The sequence below is a fragment of the Corythoichthys intestinalis genome, chromosome 1 (assembly GCF_030265065.1).
Source record: "Corythoichthys intestinalis isolate RoL2023-P3 chromosome 1, ASM3026506v1, whole genome shotgun sequence".
Taxonomy (NCBI): domain Eukaryota; kingdom Metazoa; phylum Chordata; class Actinopteri; order Syngnathiformes; family Syngnathidae; genus Corythoichthys; species Corythoichthys intestinalis.
The window spans coordinates 21,721,095-21,745,169 of NC_080395.1; the positions used below are offsets into that span (position 1 = coordinate 21,721,095).

At 40.0% G+C, this 24,075-nt stretch overlaps 1 protein-coding gene across 1 annotated transcript in view; it reads left to right on the top strand.

Moving 5' to 3' along the window:
- The window catches only part of itfg1 (integrin alpha FG-GAP repeat containing 1), a 303,430-nt gene that overhangs the window by 197,985 nt on the left and 81,370 nt on the right, over positions 1–24,075 (top strand). The window contains exon 12 of the mRNA XM_057853607.1: positions 1,244–1,352. Within this exon, the coding sequence (XP_057709590.1) occupies positions 1,244–1,352 (109 nt within the window). The remainder of the gene's footprint in view (positions 1–1,243; positions 1,353–24,075) is intronic.

Sequence of the window (24,075 nt, forward strand, 5' to 3'; positions counted from 1 at the left end):
GCGATGCGTTCAGGTACACCACGCAAACACATTCGCTATATTAGAACCCGATTTGTTACATGATTACGGGTATTATTAGGTATAATTATTCCAATTTGTATTCCTAATATATCTGTTTTGCTCTCTGTAATTGCTGTTTGCATTGGTACCAGCAGTATTTATTAAGAATTTAGGGGCAGTTTACATGGCGACTCTGCGACACGAAGACGCAATGACCGTGTTGGGGAGTGGCCTCTCATTCGTATGGTGTCGGCGAAGACGGAAGGCAAAGACACAAACCTTGGAATCCTGCCTCCAAAGTGGAAGAATTCGATTGCGGAGGCTTGAGGCGGGCTTGCTCCGCATGCATGTCAAAAGCTCCCCAGCGCGGGACCACGCCAATAACGTCAGCACTCGTACACGTCACATTGGGCGTGCGAAGTGGTGCTACTAAACATTAAAAACAGCAAATATGGCGGAACGTCGGCTTTAATTTACTTTTTTTAATTTTGTGCCTTTTTGAACAAAAGAAAATGCCATTGCTTGGAATGGGTGGGCATGTTGTCTTCCGGGCTGAGGAGGTCAAAGTGCATCATTCGCTGTCGCCTTGTAAATCTGCACTGCCCCCTATGGCCCGGCATGAATACTACATCGTTTTCAAGCTGAATTGCGACGTTGTTCAAATGGAGACGGAACCATATAAATGCAATCATGAAATTTTTCGTCTTCTCGGAGAGTCACCATGTAAACGGCCCCTTAGTGTAGGTTTCCTGGCTGTGGAAAATCCTGCCCGACATACGACCATTTCAACTTACAAATAAGGTCCTGGAACGAATTAACTTTGTTTGTAGATGTACATTTATCAATTAATAGTCATAAAATGAAAATTAGGAAATACACTCTTGTTCCTGCCCCTAATAAAACTTTTTTTTTTTTTTTTTTTTTTTTTTTTTTAATTGTATTAAAACCATCTCCTGCCATTGACAGCAACAGACATCCGTTTAATTCATCGTTTGCTGCCAGCCTCTCCTAGTTAAAATAGATTGGACAGTGAGTTGCAGCCAATTAGTTAAATGTGTGCTCTATAAAAGATTAACACTCAAAACGACTAATATTCAAAGATACAAATGCCCTTGGAACATTTTCACTTCGGATTCTTCAAAAATACAAGTTACAAATTAACAATATAATAAAATTAAAATAATCTTGATCCATTTTTTTTTTTTGTAAAAGTAAGACATCTAATTGAGTGTTTGGTCTGCAGGGCATACTGGACATGCTGGTGGTGAACCAAGTGGAGGGAAAGCGGGATTTGGTCATTCACGCCTTGAAGAACAACTTTGAAGCCGATGCCTACTTTGTGAAAGTCATGGGTGAGTCGCCTCCTCCGCACTATCCACTCACCCCACAAATCTCTTCTCTGTCCTCTGGAGGGGATAGTGAGGAGCACCCCCATTCACACTGCAATTGGAATTTTTTTATCATTTTATATATTTTTTTTTCCTTTCTTTATTCCCCTCCCGGCTTGATTAGAGTAAGTTAACACAAGTAACTATCCCCCACTCTCCCCTCAATGTGCTGAGCAGATGGCCGTGACTATTATCTGCCGTCTGTAATTTAGATTCCCAGCCCCGAGCTCCTTAACACTGCAGTCTTCATGTGAGGTGCGGAAGGCGCTATGCTCGGGGCTTCTAGTTCACACTGCATTGGGGGGGACGTTATATTAGATTGCATTTGCATCGCATTCGCATTTATTGATTAAAGCAGTTTTAGAAATGTCAAAAACAACCAAAAAAGATCTGCCTTCATTATTCATTCAGAACATGATGGGTGAGTGGTTGGATTGGTACTGTAATCTAATTGTGCAACAATATATTATCAACTACAGTGGTACCTCTACATACGAAGTTAATTCGTTCCAGGACCTTGTTTGTAAGTCGAAATGGTCGTATGTCGAGCAGAATTTTCCCATTAGAATGCATTATAATCCCATTAATTCGTTCCACACCCCAAAAACGTCCACTAAATCCCTAATAAATACTGCTGGTAATATTACAAATTGCAATTACACATTAGAAAACAAATAAATTATAAATAAAAATCTGAATAATAATATAATAACTAGGGGGTGTGACAAAATATCGAAATGGTGATACAGTGGGGCAAATAAGTATTTAGTCAACCACCAAATGTGCAAGTTCTCCTACTTGAAAAGATTAGGGAGGCCTGTAATTGTCAACATGGGTAAACCTCAACCATGAGAGACAGAATGTGAAAAAAAAAAAAACAGAAAATCACATTGTTTGATTTTCAAAGAATTTATTTCCAAATTAGAGTGGAAAATAAGTATTTGGTCACCTACAAACAAGCAAGATTGCTGGCTGTCAAAAGAGGTGTAACTTTGTCTAATGAGGTCTAATGAGGCTCCACTTGTTACCTGTATTAATGGCACCTGTTTTAACTCATTATCAGTATAAAAGACACCTGTCCACAACTTCAGTCAGTCACACTCCAAACTACACTATGGCCAAGACCAAAGAGCTGTCGAAGGACACCACAGACAAAATTGTAGACCTGGACCAGGCTGGGAAGACTGAATCTGCAATAGGTAAAACGCTTGGTGTAAAGAAATCAACTGTGGGAGCAATTATTAGAAAATGGAAGACATACAAGACCACTGATAATCTCCCTCGATCTGGGGCTCCATGCAAGATCTCACCCCGTGGTGTCAAAATGATAAAAAGAACGGTGAGAAAAAAATCCCAGAACCACACGGGGGGACCTAGTAAATGACCTACAGAGAGCTGGGTCCACAGTGACAAAGGCTACTATCAGTAACACAATGCGCTGCCAGGGACTCAAATCCTGCACTGCCAGACGTGTCCCCCTGCTGAAGCCAGTACACGTCCAGGCCCGTCTGTGGTTCGCTAGAGAACATTTGGATGACGCAGAAGAGGACTGGGAGAATGTGTTATGGTCAGACGAAACCAAAATACAACTTTTTGGTAGAAACACAGGTTCACACGAAACCAAAATACAACTTTTTGGTAGAAACACAGGTTCACATGTTTGGAGGAGAAAGAATACTGAATTGCATCCGAAGAACACCATACCCACTGTGAAGCATGGGGGTGGAAACATCATGCTTTGGGGCTGTTTTTCTGCATTGAAGATAAGACATGGCTGGGTCTTTCAGCATGACAATGATCCCAAACACATAGCCAGGGCAACAAAGGAGTGGCTTCGTAAGAAGCATTTCAAGGTCCTGGAGTGGCCTAGCCAGTATCCAGATCTCAACCCCATAAAAAATCTGTGGAGGGAGTTTAAAGTCCGTGTTGCCCAACAAAAGCCCCAAAACATCACTGCTCTAGAGGAGATCTGCATGGAGGAATGGGCCAAAATACCAGCAACAGTGTGTGAAAAGCTTGTGAAGAGTTACAGAAAACGTTTGGCCTCCGTTATTGCCAACAAAGGGTACATAACAAAGTGTTGAGATGAACTTTTGGTATTGACCAAATACTTATTTTCCACCATGATTTGCAAATAAATTCTTTAAAAATCAAGCCATGTGATTTTCTGGTTTTTTTTTTTTTTTTTTTTTTTTTTCCACATTCTGTCTCTCATGCTTGAGTTTTACCCAGGTTGACAATTACAGGCCTCTCTAATATTTTCAAGTGGGAGAACTTGCACAATTAGTGGTTGACTAAATACTTATTTGCCCCACTGTATATGTGATATCTACCATGTCTACCATATCATGTGGGCGTAGTTTGTAAGCTATCGGCTACAGTCAGGTATTATCGGAGCCACGTAGCATCGCGTTTGCTCGGCGTCACAACTTTTTTACCTCGTCCACACTCCTGCTCTGCTCTGTCGTCTCGGTGCGTCTGTCTCCCTCAGACCTTTCTCGCGTCATTCAACCAATATATTAACACATAGTAACGCACGCCTTTCCATCCTCAGTAACGGTAACGGCGTTGCCAGGATTAGAAAAGTAATTAATTCGATTACTCACTATTGAAAAATATAATGCCGTTATATAGTCACGCCGTTATTAACAACACTGGTAGGGATTGTTTTTTCCAAATGTTATTAATTTGGGAACAAAGCTGTAACATAACAAAATCTGTAAAAATGGAAGCACTGTGAATGTTTTCCAGATGCGCCGTATCTCTGACAAATGATCTTTTCTATTCCATTTATGTCAGATTACATTACCCGGTGACAAAAAACATGTTTCGAACTCATTAATGTTTGCCAGTTTAAACAGTCTTCCTGAAACTTTGAGAAAATGTTATCATATGTCAAGAACCTTACTGATTTTATAGCACAGCGGTTCCAAGACACCCCTAGTTAAAAGTTGAATGAGTACAACATCCTATTTTCATTTCGGTCTACTTTTTTTTTTTTTTTTACTAACACAAAGGCTCATTTTGCATCATATTTATTAATCATATGACAATAGCTTTAAAACTCGCTTTGAACCTGACATCCACTGACAAAAAGAATTCTGCTTCTAGCTTTTCCTCACGGTTTTTGCTTTTTATTCCATTCGTAGCATCAAGACAGTTTCTTTTCAAGTCAAATTGTCGGTACCTGGCAACGTGAGGAGAGCAATAAATAGTCCCGCAGAAGGAGGAAGGGTTGTGGTTACGGGGGGAAGGCATGCTTGGTGTAATCTGTCACTCCACGTTGCTCATTAGTAGGAAAAGAGCATCGTTCATCCTTTTTTCTGCAGCACAGTTGGCGAACAGTTGTTCCCTTGTCTTTTGGGAGGGATGTGTGTATGTGTGTGTATGTAAGTTGCTCATCTTCCGCCTGCACGAACTAACACACGTATTGTCAGTGAATACTTAAGAAAAAAACACTTCGGCACAGGTCATGGCTGAAAGCTGTGTGACACCCACCAGATAAGTGGCAGCTGTAGTTACATCTAGCACTGAGGAATAAAATGCACCCATATAATTTACAGATTTTTTGGGAAATAATAATTAATTGCATAAGTAAAAAATATGTATTACCGTAATTTCCCGAATATAACGCACACTTTTCCCCCCAAAATCGACTTGTAAAATCATGGTGCGCATTATAAACGGGTACATGGATGGAGACAGAAATATATATATATTACGTATATATATTAGGGCTGTCAAAATTGTCGAGTTAACGCGCGGTAATTAATTTTTTTAATTAATCACGTTAAAATATTTGACACAATTAACGCACATGTCCCGCTCAGACAGTATTCTGCCTTTTGGTAAGTTTTACAGCAAGGCTTTTTGTGCCGTCTAACAGCGAACTCTTGTGGTCGCTTTGCGACATGGTTTATTGTCTTCTTGCCAGTTCAATATGGCTGCACGACGTCTCGGGCTGACGCCTACGTTGTAATGTTGTGCTTATATGATCCTTGGACAAGATTTGTCCGTAAGTATGGTTGTTGTAAAGAATGTACATATTATGTTAGTAAGCAAAATGTTATATTTTTTGTATGAGACGCTTTTTGTTTATGTTTAGTGAACCTGTATAGCGTGCTAAGCTAACATTGTTGCTAATGCAATACTTGTGTACTTTTTTTGTAGTTTTATGACGGTCTAAAGAGGACAATGGTTTGAGGCCATTTTATTAATAAATCAGATGAAAAAGGAAGAAGTCTGATTATTAAGGCGTCGTTCACTAGCTGTCTAGCTTTGGAAAAAGTAGACGCTTCGGAGTGAGGACAGCATAGACCGATTTAAATGACAGTAGAGTGAAATGCCCACTACAGTCCTTATGTACCGTATGTTGAATGTATATATCCATCTTGTGTCTTATCTTTCCATTCCAACTATTTATTTTACAGAATATATATATAATTTACAGAAAAATATGGCATATTTTATAGATGGTTTGAATTGCGATTAACTGCGATTAATTATGATTAATTAAATTTTAAGCCGTAATTAACTCGATTAAAAATTGTAATCGTTTGACAGCCCTAATATATATATGAACCGAATTTTTTTTTTTTTTTTTTCTTTTTGACACGGCCACGTTGTGTTGAAGAAACGTATGCGGCGACCCGTTGCTGACCATTACGGTACGTGATGTCACCATTTTGTTTAGGTAATACGTCACTCTAATCGGCCAAATGATTTCGTCTGTGTTAAATTCTGTTTTTTTTACTCTTCATAAAGCACAGAATTTCGTTTCTTGAACTCATTTGAATCAACGTTTATTGCATCCCCGCAACTCGGACCATAACAAACGTAAGCACACAGACTTCCTGTGTCCGTCAACAATATATCTGTCCCTCGGGAAACTCAAACCCAAATAACAATAGTTCCTATTGTTACTGTCGTGTTGAAGCGATGAGCTCTCACGGATTTCCGACTTCCGTTCTCACTTTCATTTGACCATATCAATCCATGGAAGAAACATTTATTCATCGTGATGAAACGAGCAAGTAATACAGCAGCCCTTTAAAAGAAAAGTCACATCTGTTTTGTTTTCTCCTAGATTCTGGTAAGTTGGAGAAGTTGTCAAATCATATTATTACCGTAAATATTGTCAGTTTATGGTAATGTTTTGAACTACCAATGTGCTATGCTTGTGCTGTGTTTCACCAGTCAGTAAAATGACATTTCTGTATCTGTACACGAGCTCTGTTGCCTTGTATTCTTCTATTTATTGGTGCTAAAATGAGGGTGCGCGTTATAAACGGGTACAATAATTTTCCCTAGATTTTACAAGTAAATTTGGGGTGCGCATTATACACGGGTGCGCATTATATTCGGGAAATTATGGTAAGTAGGATTTTCCTGATCCATTCACGTTTGCAAATCATTTTTAGAAGGTGTGAATCGATTGAAAAAAATTGGGTTTTAAAATGTATTTATTTAATTTTATTATCAACTCATTGATTGCCCACCTTCTCTGCTCAAATAAATGGAATATCTATCCTGTGTTGTTTTCATCAACGATGACAATCACGAAATATATTTCGTCAACAAACACTTTTTCATGACGAGACGATAACGAGCTAAAAAACGTGTTTTGTTTTGTCTCACGGCAGTTTTCGTCTAACGAGACGCAAATGCGCAATAGTTTCCATTACATGTTCAGAATGTGGCTGAGTTCTGACTGCAGGTCTTACTAGACGAATCCGATTTTTTTCGTGTTTTTCTGACTTGAGTAAGGCATTAACTTGACGGTCTGAAAGGGACAAGTCGCATAGACATGGACCATTTCAAATCCGATGTGAATCTCTTTCATATGTGGTTTAAATCCGATCTGGGCTAAATTTTTCAGAATGTGGCGGCGATCTGAACTGTCAAGTCTCCCAAATCGGAATTCATGCAGCAAATACGTTAGCAAAGAGCAAGAGGGCAGGCAGGACAGCAGCGATTTAACGCCTAGTTCGAACTCTGCTTTTACACTGTATCCTGGCTTGACCTCAGTCATAAAGAATATTTAAAAAATGAAGTAAAGGATAAGCCTGATCATGCTCAGTTTTCTTTCTCTGCGCCAAATGAGCAATATTTCAGTATTGCTTACTGACGCACACATATACGTCTTATTTGTGTGCATTATGCATCTACAGGGCGTGAATGCGTTCTATCAATCCATATAAACTTTGAAGATAAGGCTAAACACAGATTATTAATGCCTGTTATTTGTGTCCTCTTCTTGTAAATCAAAATATGATCACCCTGGAATGACGTACAGCCAGCATATGTGTTGTTTTGATGCTTCTGGGCATGGGGGTAGTTTGCTCCGCGCGTGTCGGACTGTGAGTTTGGGCGCATTAAGAGTGTAATGGTACATGTATTTGTATTGAACCGTTTCACTACGGGGTGCTCGGTTCGGAACGGAGGTGTACCGAATGACTTTATGACGTAATGTAACCCGAGGCTGTGAGTCGATCGGGTTACAGTTTCTTTGTGCAGATTATATTTACTCCCGTCTTCTCTACTATAATGTTGACTAAAACGGTAGGACAGTATATAGACCCTACTCACATGACGTCACAACCACGCCACCGCGCCATAATGTCCGTCTACTCGTCTTGTTGATGCATTACCGCTCCGTAAATTCCTCCTATTATGGCGTGTTTTTCTGCTCGTTAACATTAATAATCAAAATGGTGAAGGCGTGTGTGGCGGTTGGTTGCAATAACAGAGAAGATAGACGGAGAGACTTGAAGTTCTACCGTATTCCGAGAGACCCGGAGAGGAGAGCGAGATGGACTGCTGCAATTCGACAAGAAAACTGGGCTCCAAACGATTACCACGGATTATGTAGTAGTCATTTTATATCTGATAAGATGCATTTAATATATATTTAGAGGGTTTTGGGTTGACAACCACAATTAAGATTATTGCGAGGCTAATCGCCGACAACATACAGTTTCAAATTCAAGATGCCTATTTCTTCCACCATCATTACATTTTGAATAATATTTAGCTGGTACCAAGTGAAAGAAGCTGGCCTCGTCTACGGATCATCAGTTAAACAGGTGTGTCCAAACCTTTTGCAAAGGGGGCCAGATTTGGTGTGGTAAAAATACGGGGGGCTACCTTGGCTGATTTACATGAAACAATATATTTAAACAAATTTTAGCAAGCCCTTCTGTGTGTCACATTTGCTTTATTATTTTTTTTAATTCATAATTTCAACAGTCTCGTCTTTGTGGCTTTCTCTTTCGACACTCGGGCTCTTGCGAAATACTGCTGCTGTGAAATTAAACTAGCTTCAATCTGCTTTAATTTCTCGCAGCGTATCTTCCCTGTAATGTTGTCGTACATGTCAGCGTGTCTTGTTTAGTAATATTGCGTCACATCGAACTCTTTGAAAACAGCGACTGTCTCTTTGCAAATGAGGCAGACACAGTTGTTGCATATTTTTGTGAAGAAATAGTCCAATATCCACCTATCCTTGAAGCGTCGGCCATCGCAGTCAACTTTTTTGTATTGATTGTCGCCATTTTAGAAAATTGGAAGTAAAGTGTCACACGGGGTAATGTTGCTTAGAGTGCTGCTCTTAAAGTTTTTCAAACTTTCGTGAGAATAGGCTGATTTTGTGTGGACAAGATAGTTGTAGAAATCAGGGTACGAGATGTCAGGCAGAGAGGGCGAAGACAGCGGGTCGAAAAATATCGATTTAGGCATCAAATATGGATCTGGCGAATGGATAGACTGAAGCTTTTCCACATAACGCCTTTTATGCAACGCATCCAATGAGTTTACAGCGTCTGAAAGCACCGGGGCTTCCATGAATTGCTCTATTAACTGAACGACTAATTGAAACCATTGAGAATAGGGCTAAATAGAGACGGACAATATGGCGGCCGGATACAGCGACACGTCATTCTGTGACGTTGGTGAGTAGGGTCTATAACCCAGAAACGTCAATGGCGTGCAGGGCCAGCCCAGCCTATACGCAGACTATGCAGCTGCTTAGGGCCCCTGACCACTAGGGGGGCCCCAATCTGGCAATTGTTTAATTTATATTCTATTTTGTTTACTACAGTTTGCTTTATTTGACTTTTGTGAGTTTTGATACTTGATTACATGCTTAAAAAAATAAAAGTTCTTCCTTAAGGAAAAAAAGAAAAAAAAGTTAACTTTCCTTTTTTTAGAAAAAGGTTTGGCGCTATCTACTGTAAGTACTGACAATCATTTGGGGTGAGAAGTTTGAAGTAGGCAGTGCAACAAAATCTGATTAATATACAAAATATGGACGTATGGTTTGGATTGCATGTATGGGTTTCACAGTACACTGTGACGAAATTGTGGGCCAAAACTATGGGCCCCTTTGCATTATTTTGCTTAGGGCCCCCAAATGGCCTGGGCCGGCCCTGACGGCGTGACAACGTGGTTGCCGCGAGAACGCAGTGAAACGCAGGTGTTAAAGTCAATCAGCCAATGCACACCAGTCGCAGTGCGGCCGCGTGTTCCAGAAGCGGCTCAACGCGACGCACGCGAAAAGAACGACAGAGTTTATTATTTGACGTGAGACGCGGCCCTCCTGCGTCAATACTACTAGCTAAGATCGGGCAGACCGGAAGTCACTCGTGTAAAAATACGGTGGATCTGGTCAATTTTCAAACTAATATGCAATCGTAACCCACTTTTTGAGTCCATCAGATCTCTTGAGTGATAGATCGGGGCACAGTTGACTTGTCTTTGTTAATTTACTACTGTCTTACTGCTATAATAATAACCAACACGGCCTCGTGTTCGGTACAAAACCCTCCTACCACAACAAAACAAGTCGGAACTAATAATCACATAGGAACTAAAGTTATACAACATAAAATACACAATATAAATGAATACTACATCACATTTGTAAAATATAAACACATAATAAAATAAATAATAGCCCATTTCAATAAAATAAATTCAAATGAGCTAAAACACCTGTAATTAAATAATAAGAATAATACACAGATCCCGCTTACACAATTAAATTGAATCATTTCTGTGTGGCTCTTTAACTTGAGAAAATCCACCGTTCATAAGAAAAAAAAATGATTCATTGAGGCATTTCATTTGTAAAATACATGTTAAAATCTTTGTCTTTGGGATTGCTTTTCTCTATAGCACAGGACTTCTTTTTTCTTCTTTCTTTCAGAAAGAATGCTGACCAATACGCGGGGTCCGAAAGGCAAATTATTGTTGGATTATTATCTTTAAATACCCACTACTTTTTGAGCAGAATTCTAGCTTTGTATACAGTGCCTTGCAAAAGTATTCGGCCCCCTTGAACCTTGCAACCTTTCGCCACATTTCAGGCTTCAAACATAAAGATATAAAATTTTAATTTTTTGTCAAGAATCAACAACAAGTGGGACACAATCGTGAAGTGGAACAAAATTTATTGGATAATTTAAACTTTTTTAACAAATAAAAAACTGAAAAGTGGGGCGTGCAATATTATTCGGCCCCCTTGCGTTAATACTTTGTAGCGCCACCTTTTGCTCCAATTACAGCTGCAAGTCACTTGGGGTATGTTTTTATCAGTTTTGCACATCGAGAGACTGACATTCTTGCCCATTCTTCCTTGCAAAACAGCTTGAGCTCAGTGAGGTTGGATGGAGAGTGTTTGTGAACAGCAGTCTTCAGCTCTTTTCACAGATTCTCGATTGGATTCAGGTCTGCACTTTGACTTGGCCATTCTAACACCTGGATACATTTATTTTTGAACCATTCCATTGTAGATTTGGCTTTATGTTTTGGATCATTGTCCTGTTGGAAGATAAATCTCCGTCCCAGTCTCAGGTCTTGTGCAGATACCAACAGGTTTTCTTGCAGAATGTTCCTGTATTTGGCTGCATCCATCTTCCCGTCAATTTTAACCATCTTCCCTGTCCCTGCTGAAGAAAAGCAGGCCCAAACCATGATGCCGCCACCACCATGTTTGACAGTGGGGATGGTGTGTTCAGGGTGATGAGCTGTGTTGCTTTTACGCCAAACATATCGTTTTGCATTGTGGCCAAAAAGTTCAATTTTGGTTTCATCTGACCAGAGCACCTTCTTCCACATGTTTGGTGTGTCTCCCAGGTGGGTTGTGGCAAACTTTAAACGAGACTTTTTATGGATATATTTGAGAAATGGCTTTCTTCTTGCCACTCTTCCATAAAGGCCAGATTTGTGCAGTGTACGACTGATTGTTGTCCTATGGACAGACTCTCCCACCTCAGCTGTAGATCTCTGCAGTTCATCCAGAGTGATCATGGGCCTCTTGGCTGCATCTCTGATCAGTTTTCTCCTTGTTTGAGAAGAAAGTTTGGAAGGACGGCCGGGTCTTGGTAGATTTGCAGTGGTCTGATGCTCCTTCCATTTCAACATGATGGCTTGCACAGTGCTCCTTGAAATGTTTAAAGCTTGGGAAATCTTTTTGTATCCAAATCCGGCTTTAAACTTCACCACAACAGTATCTCGGACCTGCCTGGGGTGTTCCTTGGTTTTCATAATGCTCTCTGCACTTTAAACAGAACCCTGAGACTATCACAGCAGGTGCATTTATACGGAGACTTGATTACACACAGGTGGATTCTATTTATCATCATCGGTCATTGAGGACAACATTGGATCATTCAGAGATCCTCACTGAACTTCTGGAGTTAGTTTGCTGCACTGAAAGTAAAGGGGCCGAATAATATTGCACGCCCCACTTTTCAGTTTTTTATTTGTTAAAAAAGTTTAAATTATCCAATAAATGTTGTTCCACTTCACGATTGTGTCCCACTTGTTGTTGATTCTTGACAAAAAAATTTAAATTTCATATCTTTATGTATGAAGCCTGAAATGTGGCGAAAGGTTGCAAGATTCAAGGGGGCCGAATACTTTTGCAAGACACTGTAGGCTAATGTTCCTATTGTTGAAAGCACAAGTGTGTAATAAACAACTAACACATTTATATTTTGCATTTTGTTTTCATACTATACCGAAAATTAACCGAACAGTGACCTCAAAATCGAGGTACGTACCGAACCGAGATTTTTGTGTACCGTTACACCCCTCGTACACATGCATAATACTTGAACGGGCTCAATCTACAAACGGCGTATGAACAGGCACGCCAAAAAAACAGATAAGGAAAAAAATCGGAATTGTGCAATAAGACCTGCAGTGAGAACCTAGCCTATGTGACATTTTATGTGCAGTTATATTGCATTGTAGCAATGTCTGCTTGTGTCACTCATCTGACGTGCTGCACCCCCCCTCACTCACCAGTGGAGTGTCCTGTCCACTCTCAAGGCTTTCACACAAAGTAAGATTTGGTTTCTTATCTTGGCCAGAGAGACTATGCAATGTTGCTTTAGCCTTTAAAGGTCTGTGCCGAGTGATCATCACACGCGACGTGTAACCCGTACTGGCAGCATAGCATTCGTGTTAGCATTACGTTAATGCTAACGGCGAGCGTCCTCTCAAATTTCATAGCTATCTGGAAAAACATTCAAGTCTTTCCAGAGCTTTAAGACACTGAATAATCTATAATAATCTAAAAACTCTTTAAAAAGTAGTGTTCTTGTGTCTTATTAATAACGGGTTCAGCACCTTCTTAATATTGGAATCAATCAAATCAAGTCTGGAAGAGTAGATCGTCTTTGAAAGACTCCTCTGAATGGCCTCAATAAGTCGTTCAATGACTTTGATGTGATGGCATTGACGATGGCGATCCTACCCGCTTGAGAGATGCTAAAGGACATGCCACTGGCCTCAGACAGCGGATCCAACGTAGATGGATGACGCCGCTGCCATTTTAATAATGGGTCTGCATATAGAGGAGGACGGCTGTAAGTGATAAGGGAACATCTCCTGTCAGGCCACATTGAGTACGTGTGTATTTTTAGAACATGATTCCACAGAACGGTCTACTTGTGTTCATCTCAACAAACTGCAGATTTGCTAGACACAGAGTTTTAATAAGAGAGGCATAAATAGTTACCTACAGTACCATCCTTACAGCAACCAACTTACATACTTAACCCGACCTCCTCCACAAAATCTACCTTTCTATCTGAAATGACCAAGGTTGCATACCTAACCTTCATACCTCAACTACATACCCGATCTTAGTTTGACTTACAGTGCCAATCCTATCTTACTGACGTTACTCCATCCATCCTTTCTCTTTACCGCTCATCCTCATTTGGGTCACGTGGATGCTAAAACCTATCACAACTCACTATTAGCAGAAGTAAGGGTAAACCCGAAAGGTGTTGCCAGCCAGTCAGAGTGCACATATATGAGCCAAGCAAGTGTAGCGAAATACTTTGGTGATAGCTGGAAATCTAGATTTTAAATTTTATCTTCAGAGTTTAAAAAAAAAAAAAAAAAACTTTGAAAATTGCTGAAGTTATCAGCCATGCTTTATCTTATCTACCACAGACAAAACATATATTATTCATATTTTCTATATACGGTATTTTTCGAACTACACAGTGGGGCAAATAAGTATTTAGTCAACCACTAATTGTGCAAGTTCTCCCACTTGAAAATATTAGCGAGGCCTGTAATTGTCAACATGGGTAAACCTCAACCATGTGAGACAGAATGTGGAAAAAAAACAGAAAATCACATTGTTTGATTTTTAAAGAATTTATTTGCAAATCATGGTGGAAAATAGGTATTTGGTCAATACCAAGAGTTCATCTCAATACTTTGTTATTTACCCTTTGTTGGCAATAACGGAGGCCAAACGTTTTCTGTAACTCTTCACAAGCTTTTCACACACTGTTGCTGGTATTTTGGCCCACTCCACCATGCAGATCTACTCTAGAGCAGTGATGTTTTGCGGCTGTTGTTGGGCAACACGGACTTTAAATTCCCTCCACAGATTTTTTATGGGGTTAAGATCTGGAGACCGGCTAGGCCACTCCAGGACCTTGAAATGCTTCTTACGAAGCCACTCCTTTGTTGCCATGGCTGTGTGTTTTGGATCATTGTCAAGCTGAAAGACCCAGCCACGTCTCATCTTCAATGCCCTTGCTGATGGAAGGAGATTTTCACTCAAAATCTCTCGATACATGGCCCCATTCATTCTTTCCTTTACAAAGATCAGATTACACAGATCGTCCTGGTCCCTTTGCAGAAGAACAGCCCCAAAGCATGATGTTTCCACCCCCATGCTTCACAGTGGATATGGTGTTCTTTTGTTGCAATTCAGTATTCTTTCTCCTCCAAACACGAGAACCTGTGTTTCTACCAAAAATTTCTATTTCGGTTTTATCTGACCATAACACATTGTCCCAGTCCTCTTCTGGATCATCCAAATGCTCTCTAGCGAACAGCAGACAGGCCTGGACGTGTACTTTGTTCAGCAGGGGGACACGTCTGGCAGTGCAGGAATTGAGTACCTGGAGGCACATTGTGTTACTGATAGTAGCCTTTGTTACTGTGGTTCCAGCTCTCAGCAGGTCATTCACTAGGTCCCCCCGTGTGGTTCTGGGATTTTTGCTCACCGTTCCTGTTATCATTTTGACGCCACAGGGTGATATTTTGCATGGAGCCCCAGATCGGGGGAGATTATAAGTGGTCTTGTATGTCTTCCATTTTGTAATAATTGCTCCCACAGTTAATTTCTTTACACCAAGCAAAGAGTGAAGAGTTACAGAAAAAGTTTGGCCTCCGTTATTGCCAACAAAGGGTACATAACAAAGTATTGAGATGAACTTTTGGTATTGACCAAATTCTTATTTTCCACCATGATTTGCAAATGAATTATTTAAAAATCAAACAATGTGATTTTCTGTTTTTTTTTTTCTCCAAATTCTGTCTCTCATGGTTGAGGTTTACCCATGTTGACAATTACAGGCCTCTCTAATCTTTTCAAGTAGGAGAACTTGCACAATTGGTGGTTGTCTAAATACTTATTTGCCCCATTGTAGGTTGTGCTCAATAACCTCGAACATATTTCATAACTGTAGCATAACTGTATTACTCTTCTCCTGTAAAGTGCTCGAGACACACATTCAACATTCATCAAGTCCATATATAAATAGATAAATAAATTAAACAAATGTATTCATTAATAAAACAACATTAATATGTTACAATCCGGTGCATTTTATGTCCTGAAAAATGCGTTAATTTCCGTATCCAACAATTCTACCGAATAACTCACTATAAGGACCAAGAATGAAACTTGATTCCAAACTTGATTTTAAATTTACGAATGAATCAATTTTCAAATTAACATTTCCCAAGAAGACTCTTTCAATCATTAGCACAAAATCAAATTTATATCTTAATCATTAGAAATCAAATACCTGGCCGCCGTACTTCCTATAACGAGCCAGACGTCTTTTTTTTTTTTTTTTTGCCACCCATACCCCGCTTTTTCTGCTCAATTACAACAAAAAAACAAATTCTGTCAAATGGCTATGAAGTGATCTACAAAGTAGAGTGGTGCTCCACTTTAAAAACAAAATGGAGGAAGCGTGGACAGATGGAGCCGACTCATTACCGCCAAGAAGTCTTTAAACTGCGTGTGTATACTGTATGTGTACGTGTGAGATGTAGAAAGAGAGTGACAAGCAGAACTGTAGGAGTTGATTAGTTTTCTGCTTACTTATTAGCATGCAGATTAGCCGCATTGAAGAACATCTGCGTGCAACGCTCTCTATTTCTCACTCTCACTCACTCTCCCTCCAGCACTCGCCTCTTCTTGTCAATCATCCTGCTCCATTGTCTTCAACTCTCTGGCCAAGATCTAGCTCACCTTCTTCCTCATCCTGCTCCTGTCAGTCAGTCAGAGTTGTCATTCTGTCGAAGCATGTTTACATGAAGCCTTTCAGTGCTTCCGTCCGGAGGAGGATTTGAATCTGGGGCAGAGCGTGGTGACAGGCAGACAACTGATACAAAAATGATACAGTAGATTTAAGAACACTGTTTACAAGGGGTTGTCATTCTTATTGTGCCCTTTTCGCTAGCCAGTCTGACAGACATTTGGATTAAATTTTCCTGAAGAAACTAATAGAATTAGTCTGTTCTGGGCTCAAAACTGTCAAAAAAAAAGTGCTCAGATGATGCAAAAGGACAAAACCATACTGTATTAGACTAGAAGAAAGAAGACTAGGTTTTGGGGGAAAAAATAAAACCAAACTCGAACATGACTAGACTTGACGCTTGTACAGTGGGGCAAATAAGTATTTAGTCAACCACCAATTGTGCAAGTTCTCCTACTTGAAAAGATTACAGGCCTGTAATTGTCAACATGGGTAAACCTCAACCACGAGAGACAGAATGTGGAGAAAAACAAAACAGAAAATCACATTGTTTGATTTTTAAAGGATTTATTTCCAAATTAGAGTGGAAAATAAGTATTTGGTCACCTACAAACAAGCAAGATTTCTGGCTGTCAAAGAGGTCTAACTTCTTCTAACGAGGTCTAACGAGGCTCCACTTGTTACCTGTATTAATGGCACCTGTTTTAACTCATTATCGGTATAAAAGACACCTGTTCACAACCTATGTCAGTCACACTCCAAACTCCACTATGGCGGACACTGTCGAAGGACACAAGAGACCAAATTGTAGACCTGCACCAGGCTGGGAAGACTGAAACTGCAATAGGTAAAACGCTTGGTGTAAAGAAATCTACTCTGGGAGCAATTATTAGAAAATGGAAGACATACAAGACCACTCATAATCTCCCTCGATCTTGGGCTCCATGCAAGATCTCACCCCGTGGCATCAAAATGATAACAAGAACAGTGAGCAAAAATCCCAGAACCACACGGGGGGACCTAATGAATGACCTACAGAGACATGGGACCACAGTAACAAAGGCTACTATCAGTAACACAATGCGCCGCCAGGGACTCAAATCCTGCACGGCCAGACCTGTCCCCCTGCTGAAGCCAGTACATGTCCAGGCCCGTCTGCGGTTCGCTAGAGAGCATTTGGATGATCCAAGAGGACTGGGAGAATGTGCTATGGTCAGATGAAACCAAAATAGAACTTTTTGGTAGAAACACAGGTTCTCGTGTTTGCAAGAGAAAGAATACTGAATTGCATTCGAAGAACACCATACCCACTGTGAAGCGTGGGGGTAGAAACCTCATGCTATGGGACTGTTTTTCTGCAAAGGGACCAGGATGACTGATCTGTGTAAAGGAAAGAATGAATGGGGCCATGTATCGAGAGATTTTAAGTGAAAATCTTCCGTCAGCAAGGGCATTGAAGATGAGACGTGGCTGGGTCTATAAGCATGACAATGATCCCAAACACACTGCCAGGGCAACAAAGGAGTGGCTTCGTAAGAAGCATTTCAAGGTCCTGGAGTGGCCTAGCCAGTCTCCAGATCTCAACCCCATAGAAAATCTGTGGCGGGACTTGAAAGTCGGTGTTGCCCAACGACAGCACCAAAACATCACTGCTCTAGAGGAGATCTGCATGGAGGAATGGGCCAAAATAACAGCAACAGTGTGTGAAAAGCTTGTGAAGAGTTACAGAAAATGTTTGGCCTCCGTTATTACCAACAAAGGGTACATAACAAAATATTGAGCTGAACGTTTGGTATTGACCAAATACTTATTTTCCACCATGATTTGCAAATAAATTCTTTAAAAATCAAACAATGTGATTTTCTGGGTTTTTTTTCCACATTCTGTCTCTCATGGTTGAGGTTTACCCATGTTGACAAGTACAGGCCTCTCTAATATTTTCAAGTGGGAGAACTTGCACAATTAGTGGTTGACTAAATACTTATTTGCCCCACTGTATGTCATACAAAAGTACTGTAGTGCTGTAAAAGCCGAGAAAAAGTGTCAGCTAATTTGGAATTAAACTTTTCTTATTGTTGTTTTTATTTTCATCTCAAAGGGCCAATCGAATCATCTGCCTATTCATTTTGTGTCATTACCCCTCAGCATTAGAGCGCCACAAGAAGCGAAGGTTTTAAGTGAAAATTATATGACAGATGGGGGAATATGAACCCTCTCACACACTCTGTCTCTCTCTTTAACACTCTCTCTTGCGTCTGAGTCGCTCTGCTAAAGTGCATCGTTTTGTCTTACTTACAGTTTGACTGGACAGGACACGGCCACTTGACGTTTGTCTAATGGAGTCAGACTGGGACACTACCGCTTTTTTGTATGACTCATGCTCTGGGAAAATTAAAACTTCTCTGCCGGGTATCAAGTTAGAAATGACAAAATCTGACGAAATTGAATATGAAAATAAAACCCTTATATGTTAGAGACTAGACTGTGTTGGGGGGGTTTCTACGGCAGATTAAACAAACGCACTACCTTCGTTGGACTATTAGAACAATTAGAAACTAGACAATTCAAGGTTACTGTAATTTCTGGACTTTTGGGCGCCCCTGATTTCAAGCCTCACCCAGTACATTTTTAATGGAAAAACCATTTTGTACATATAGTTATTCTAAAAAAATTAGCATATTGTGATAAAGTTCATTAGACATTAGACTTTCTTATATTTTAGATTCATTACAAACAACTGATGTAGTTCAAGACTTTTATTGTTTTAATATTGATGATTTTGGCAAAAAAGTCAAGAAAAAACAAAAATCCCTATCTAAAAAAATTAGCATATTTCATCCGACCGATACAAAAAATGTTTTTTAATACAAAAAAATTCAACCTTCAATTAACTATATCAGCTATGCACTCAATACTTGGTCGGGAATCCTTTTGCAGAAATGACTGCTTCAATGCGGCATGGCATGGAGGCAATCAACCTGTAGCACTGCTGAAGTGTTACCGAGGCTAAGGATGCTTCGATAGCGGCCTTAAGCTCATCCACAGTATTGGGTCTAGTGTCTGTCAACTTCCTCTTCACAATATCCCACAGATTCTCTTTGGGTTTCAGGTCAGGAGAGTTGGCAGGCCAATTGAGCACAGTGATGCCATGTTCAGTAAACCATTTACCAGTGGTTTTGGCACTGTGAGCAGGTGCCAGGTCGTGCTGAAAAATGAAATCATCATCTCCATAAGGCTTTTTATCGGTTGGAAGCATGAAGTGCTCCAAAATCTCCTGATAGCTAGCTGCATTGACCCTGCCCTTGATAAAACACAGTAGACCAACACCAGCAGCTGACATGGCACCCCAGACTATCACTGACTGGGGGTACTTGACACTGGACTTCAGGCATTTTGGTATTTCCTTCTCCCCAGTCTTCCTCCAAACTCTGGCACCTTGATTTCCGAATGACATGCAAAATTTGCTTTCATCTGAAAAAAGCACTTTGGACCACTGAGCAACAGTCCAGTGCTGCTTCTCTGTAGCACAGGTCAGGCGCTTCTGCCGCTGTTTCAGGTTCAAAAGTGGCTTGACCTGGGGAATGCGGCACCTGTAGCCCATTTCCAGCACACGCCTGTGCACAGTGGCTCTGGATGTTTCTACTCCAGACTCAGTCCACTGTTTCTACAGGTCCCCCAAGGTCTGGAATCGGCCCTTCTCCACAATCTTTCTCAGGGTGCGGTCACCTCTTCTGGTTGTGCAGCATTTCATGCCACACTTTTTCCTTCCCACTGAGGTACCTTGATACAGCACTCTGGGAACAGCCTATTCGCTCAAAAATGTCTTTCTGTGTCTTAGCCTCTTGCTTGAGGGTGTCAACGATGGCCTTCTGGACAGCAGTCAGGTCGGCAGTCTTGCCCATGATTGCGGTTTTGAGAAATGAACTAGGCTGGGAGTTTTTAACACCCACAGGAATCTTTCGCAGCGGATTTGAATTAATTTGTTGATTCAGATGATTAGGTTAGTAGCTTCTTTAGAGTACCTTTTCTTGATATGCTAATTTTTTGGGATAGGGATTTTTGTTTTTTCTTGACTTTTTTGCCAAAATCATCAATATTAAAACAATAAAAGGCTTGAACTACTTCAGATGTGTGTTATGAATCTAAAATATATGAAAGTCTAATGTTCATCAGTACATTACATTAAAAAAATGAACTTTATCACAGCATGCTAGTTTTTTTAGAAGGACCAGTACATAAGCCTCTCCTGTCTATCAGCCGTGTGTGCCCACATAATAATATGAGTTTTTTACAAAGAAATACAGAGTTTTCTAAATTTTTAATAACATACCTTAACTTTTCTTTGCAAACAGCGCCAGCAACACTGCATTACAGCATTAACTGGGCTGGTTATTAGAAATAAAAGTCTTTGTTAGCCAACTACATCTTCCTCCTGTGCACTGAAACAGTGTCGTATATGAATAGGCTCAGATACACTTTGCCACGGACCTTGTCTCTCTTTCGTTGTTGCTTTCAATGGCTCTCGTATTGAGGCAAATTCACTCCTAAACTTGTGCCGTCGTATTCGTCACGCAGCAGACCGGCTTTTCGAAACCTGTTGGTGATGGTGGATTTTTATCACAATGATCTACGTTGACAGGATCCAGTGGCAGACTTGTGTCAAAGTTGCACTTCGCAAGCGGCCAGTTTTGGTAAACGATCTCTCGCCGCTGGTCATCCAAGCCTCCCATATTCATCTCGGAGTGCCAATTTAAATGCACAATTCACAATAATGTCTAAATATGAGGGTCTACTACTTTTATTAATGCACAAAGCACAAAGGTAAATTACTGGTAATAGTGCAAACTACCATCTTCCTCGACACATATATTTCTCGTGTCTCACTCTTACATTTTATGCTTGAGCGCCCCTAGTGGCCATTAGAAAAATCGATAAATTGTGCGCATCACTGCACTCACCGCAGGATTCAAAATGAGGGAAAAAAGTAGCGGCTTGTAGTCCGGACATTAAGGTCTATAAAAAACAAAACTGAAGTACACTACACTTAAGATTAGTGCTGTAACGATTAATCGATTAACTAGAGTAATTCGAACTTGGAATCAAATTATGCTGCTTCGAAGAGTCATTTCATTAAAGTGATGTTATGGTTTGAAAGTTTTGCATTTAGTTAATTAATTATTAATTTGGGTAGATACCCTGCCCTCTAGTGGCAACAGTGAATATGGCATAACTCATCCAACATGGCTGAATGTAGCTGCTCCCTGTTAAGACTAACAAAAGGTGTGTTTTGTTTGAGCTAATATGTTTCTTTATGCATTTGTTATTTCGTTTTCTAGTATATTTAGCAGTTTTCTGTGTTGGAATATGCGTTCGAATGATTTGTTAAGAGCATTGTAAAAAAAAAAATAAAAGAAAGGTTGGCATTTTATTACATTAAAGCTAGCAGGCTTTTGCTATGCAAGTTAGCCAATTGTTCTTTAGTTGTACTTAGATCCTCATTCTTTTTTTTTTTTTTTTTTTAACTGTTTGAGGCTTAGCTCAGGTATTTTAATTTAGTTTTAAATGCATTTATCGCTCCTGTGAAATGAAAGTGCAGTTCTGCATAGTTTGAAAAAAACACTCAGGATTGTATTCACATTTAATGCTCTTTTGGAACGGCAATCTTAGCAAGCCAAAATAAATTTGGGCATTTTAGGGCATAAACACTTGTTTCTTTTTTTCACATCTCCTAAAATTTATTCTGCAACGCATTAAATGTTCGTAATCCGACTATTCAAACTAACTTCTGTATCGGCCCGAATATAAGACGGCCCTGATTATAAGACGACCCCTCTTTTTCAAGACTCAAGTTTGAAAAAAGACTTTTTAAACTCCAAATTAATTTTTATACAGAAAATAATTACAGTACATATGAAACATGATTATAGCAATATATTTGAGAGAAAAAGCATGTTATTTTGTCTCATTTAAATCTTAATATCTCAACATTTAAATATGTAAACTAAAGTGCAATCACATTCGTAAATGAATGGCTTCTGGTTTTTGAAATTTAAATAAACCAATCTATTGTGATAAAACAACAAAATTGCAATAACTGCATTAACCATCAAAGTGAAGTTTAACTGTAACTGTAGTCTTGAAACAAATCTGAATAAGGAAAAACATTGCAATAAAATAATGCAAACTGGTAATACTAGTAGCTGAGATCTGGCATGACAGAACATCGTTTCAATGATATCTGGCGCCATCTAGCGTCGTGAATGGGGAGAGTAGCTGAGATCTGTCAAAACAGAACATCGCTTCAATGATATCTGGCGTCATGAAGCGTCGTGAATGGGTATAATGGCTAGACCGCGAATATAAGACGACCCCTTCTTTTTCAATCTTATTTCAATGCAAAAAACACCATCTTATATTCGGGCCAATACGGTATTACATAATCTTGACTGAGCTGGTCTATTTGAGGCTACACAAAATTTCGTCCATTCTTGACTATTGAACACCAGATTAGACCAGTGATTCCCAACTAGAGTGCGGTGAAGCGCTAGTGTGTGCTGAGAAATCATTAGTAAGTAAGTCAGGTTGGGATATTATCCATTTTGAATTAGAAAATTACTCGAGATTTTACAAGATTGGAGTAGTGTATAATTGACCAAAATGGATTGTACTATTTATTGAGTCTGTACTTGACTACATTAGTCTAAACAGTTGTCATCTTAACTAGACTAAACTAGTTCATAGAGTGGGCAGCATCAGCATGTACTGTCGTCTGTGAGCCGAGCCCAGCTGCTACATTGTTGTGATGATGTGTGTGCGCATACGTGTGTTTTAGCCTGTGCGCATGTAGCCACTAGCGCTGACACAGCACGCCCTGGCTCTCCTTCAAGGTCTGCTCCTCACATTTGTTGTGTGTTTTTGTGCGTGTGTTTGGTTTTGTGTACGTGTGATGTCATGTGACCTGACAGCGCAACCCAGCCGACGCGCAGGTGAGGTCCGAGTGCATAAAAGCCGAGCTCAGTGAGGTTAAAAAACACGCACAGAGACTGAGGGATGCACATTTTAGTTAGCATGCTTTGACCATGAGCTAATTTTAGTTTTGGCTATTACATAAGCAGAAGCACTAAGAGAGAACAGAAACCCATTGGCGCATTCTTGCTAACCAAAATAGGGCCACTTTAAGATGCATGTAAATAGTTGTTTGTCAAATTCACGAATGTTGTTGAATTTCTTTCATGGCATTTAGCTGCACCTTTGTGAAATCTCCTGGCATATTTCATGTGTCAGACAGATCCAAACCACTAATACAATATAGCAGTCCTTCCCCCTGACGCTTGCGTCTCACTTTGGATGGTGCACTACACGAATGAGATGGGGGAGCATTTGATCATAGGAGACTCCAATGAGCGGCTCGGTGCAGGAGCGCAACGAGTTATTTCCAGGAGCACTCGCTTGTTACGTGTCAACTTGGGACTGAAACGAGTACAACAAAAGCAGGCTGGCAGAAGAAAAAAAGGATCACTCGTTGTTATCTCTCTTGCTGATCTGGGCGCGGAGTCTGTCATGCCTGCACTCACCACAAGCATTCTGATTTAGTCTGAAATCATTGAAGTCGAGTTATTCACCTTGACTACTCAAAGTCTTCGTCTTTGTCTTGACTCTCCAAAATCTTAGTCATCAATTTGTCGTGTCTTTTTGAAGTCTGCCTTCACTTGGTCTTGACCCCTTTAAAAAATGTTTTCATTTGTGCTGCTGTTTTGTTGAGGCATCTCTGGTGAAAAGTAGTTATAAATCTCTTAGTTTTTTTATCATTTTTATACCTGGTTAAATGAAGGATGTTGAAACTATTGATATTGACTCTTCAAAGTCTGGGTTTTGTCTTG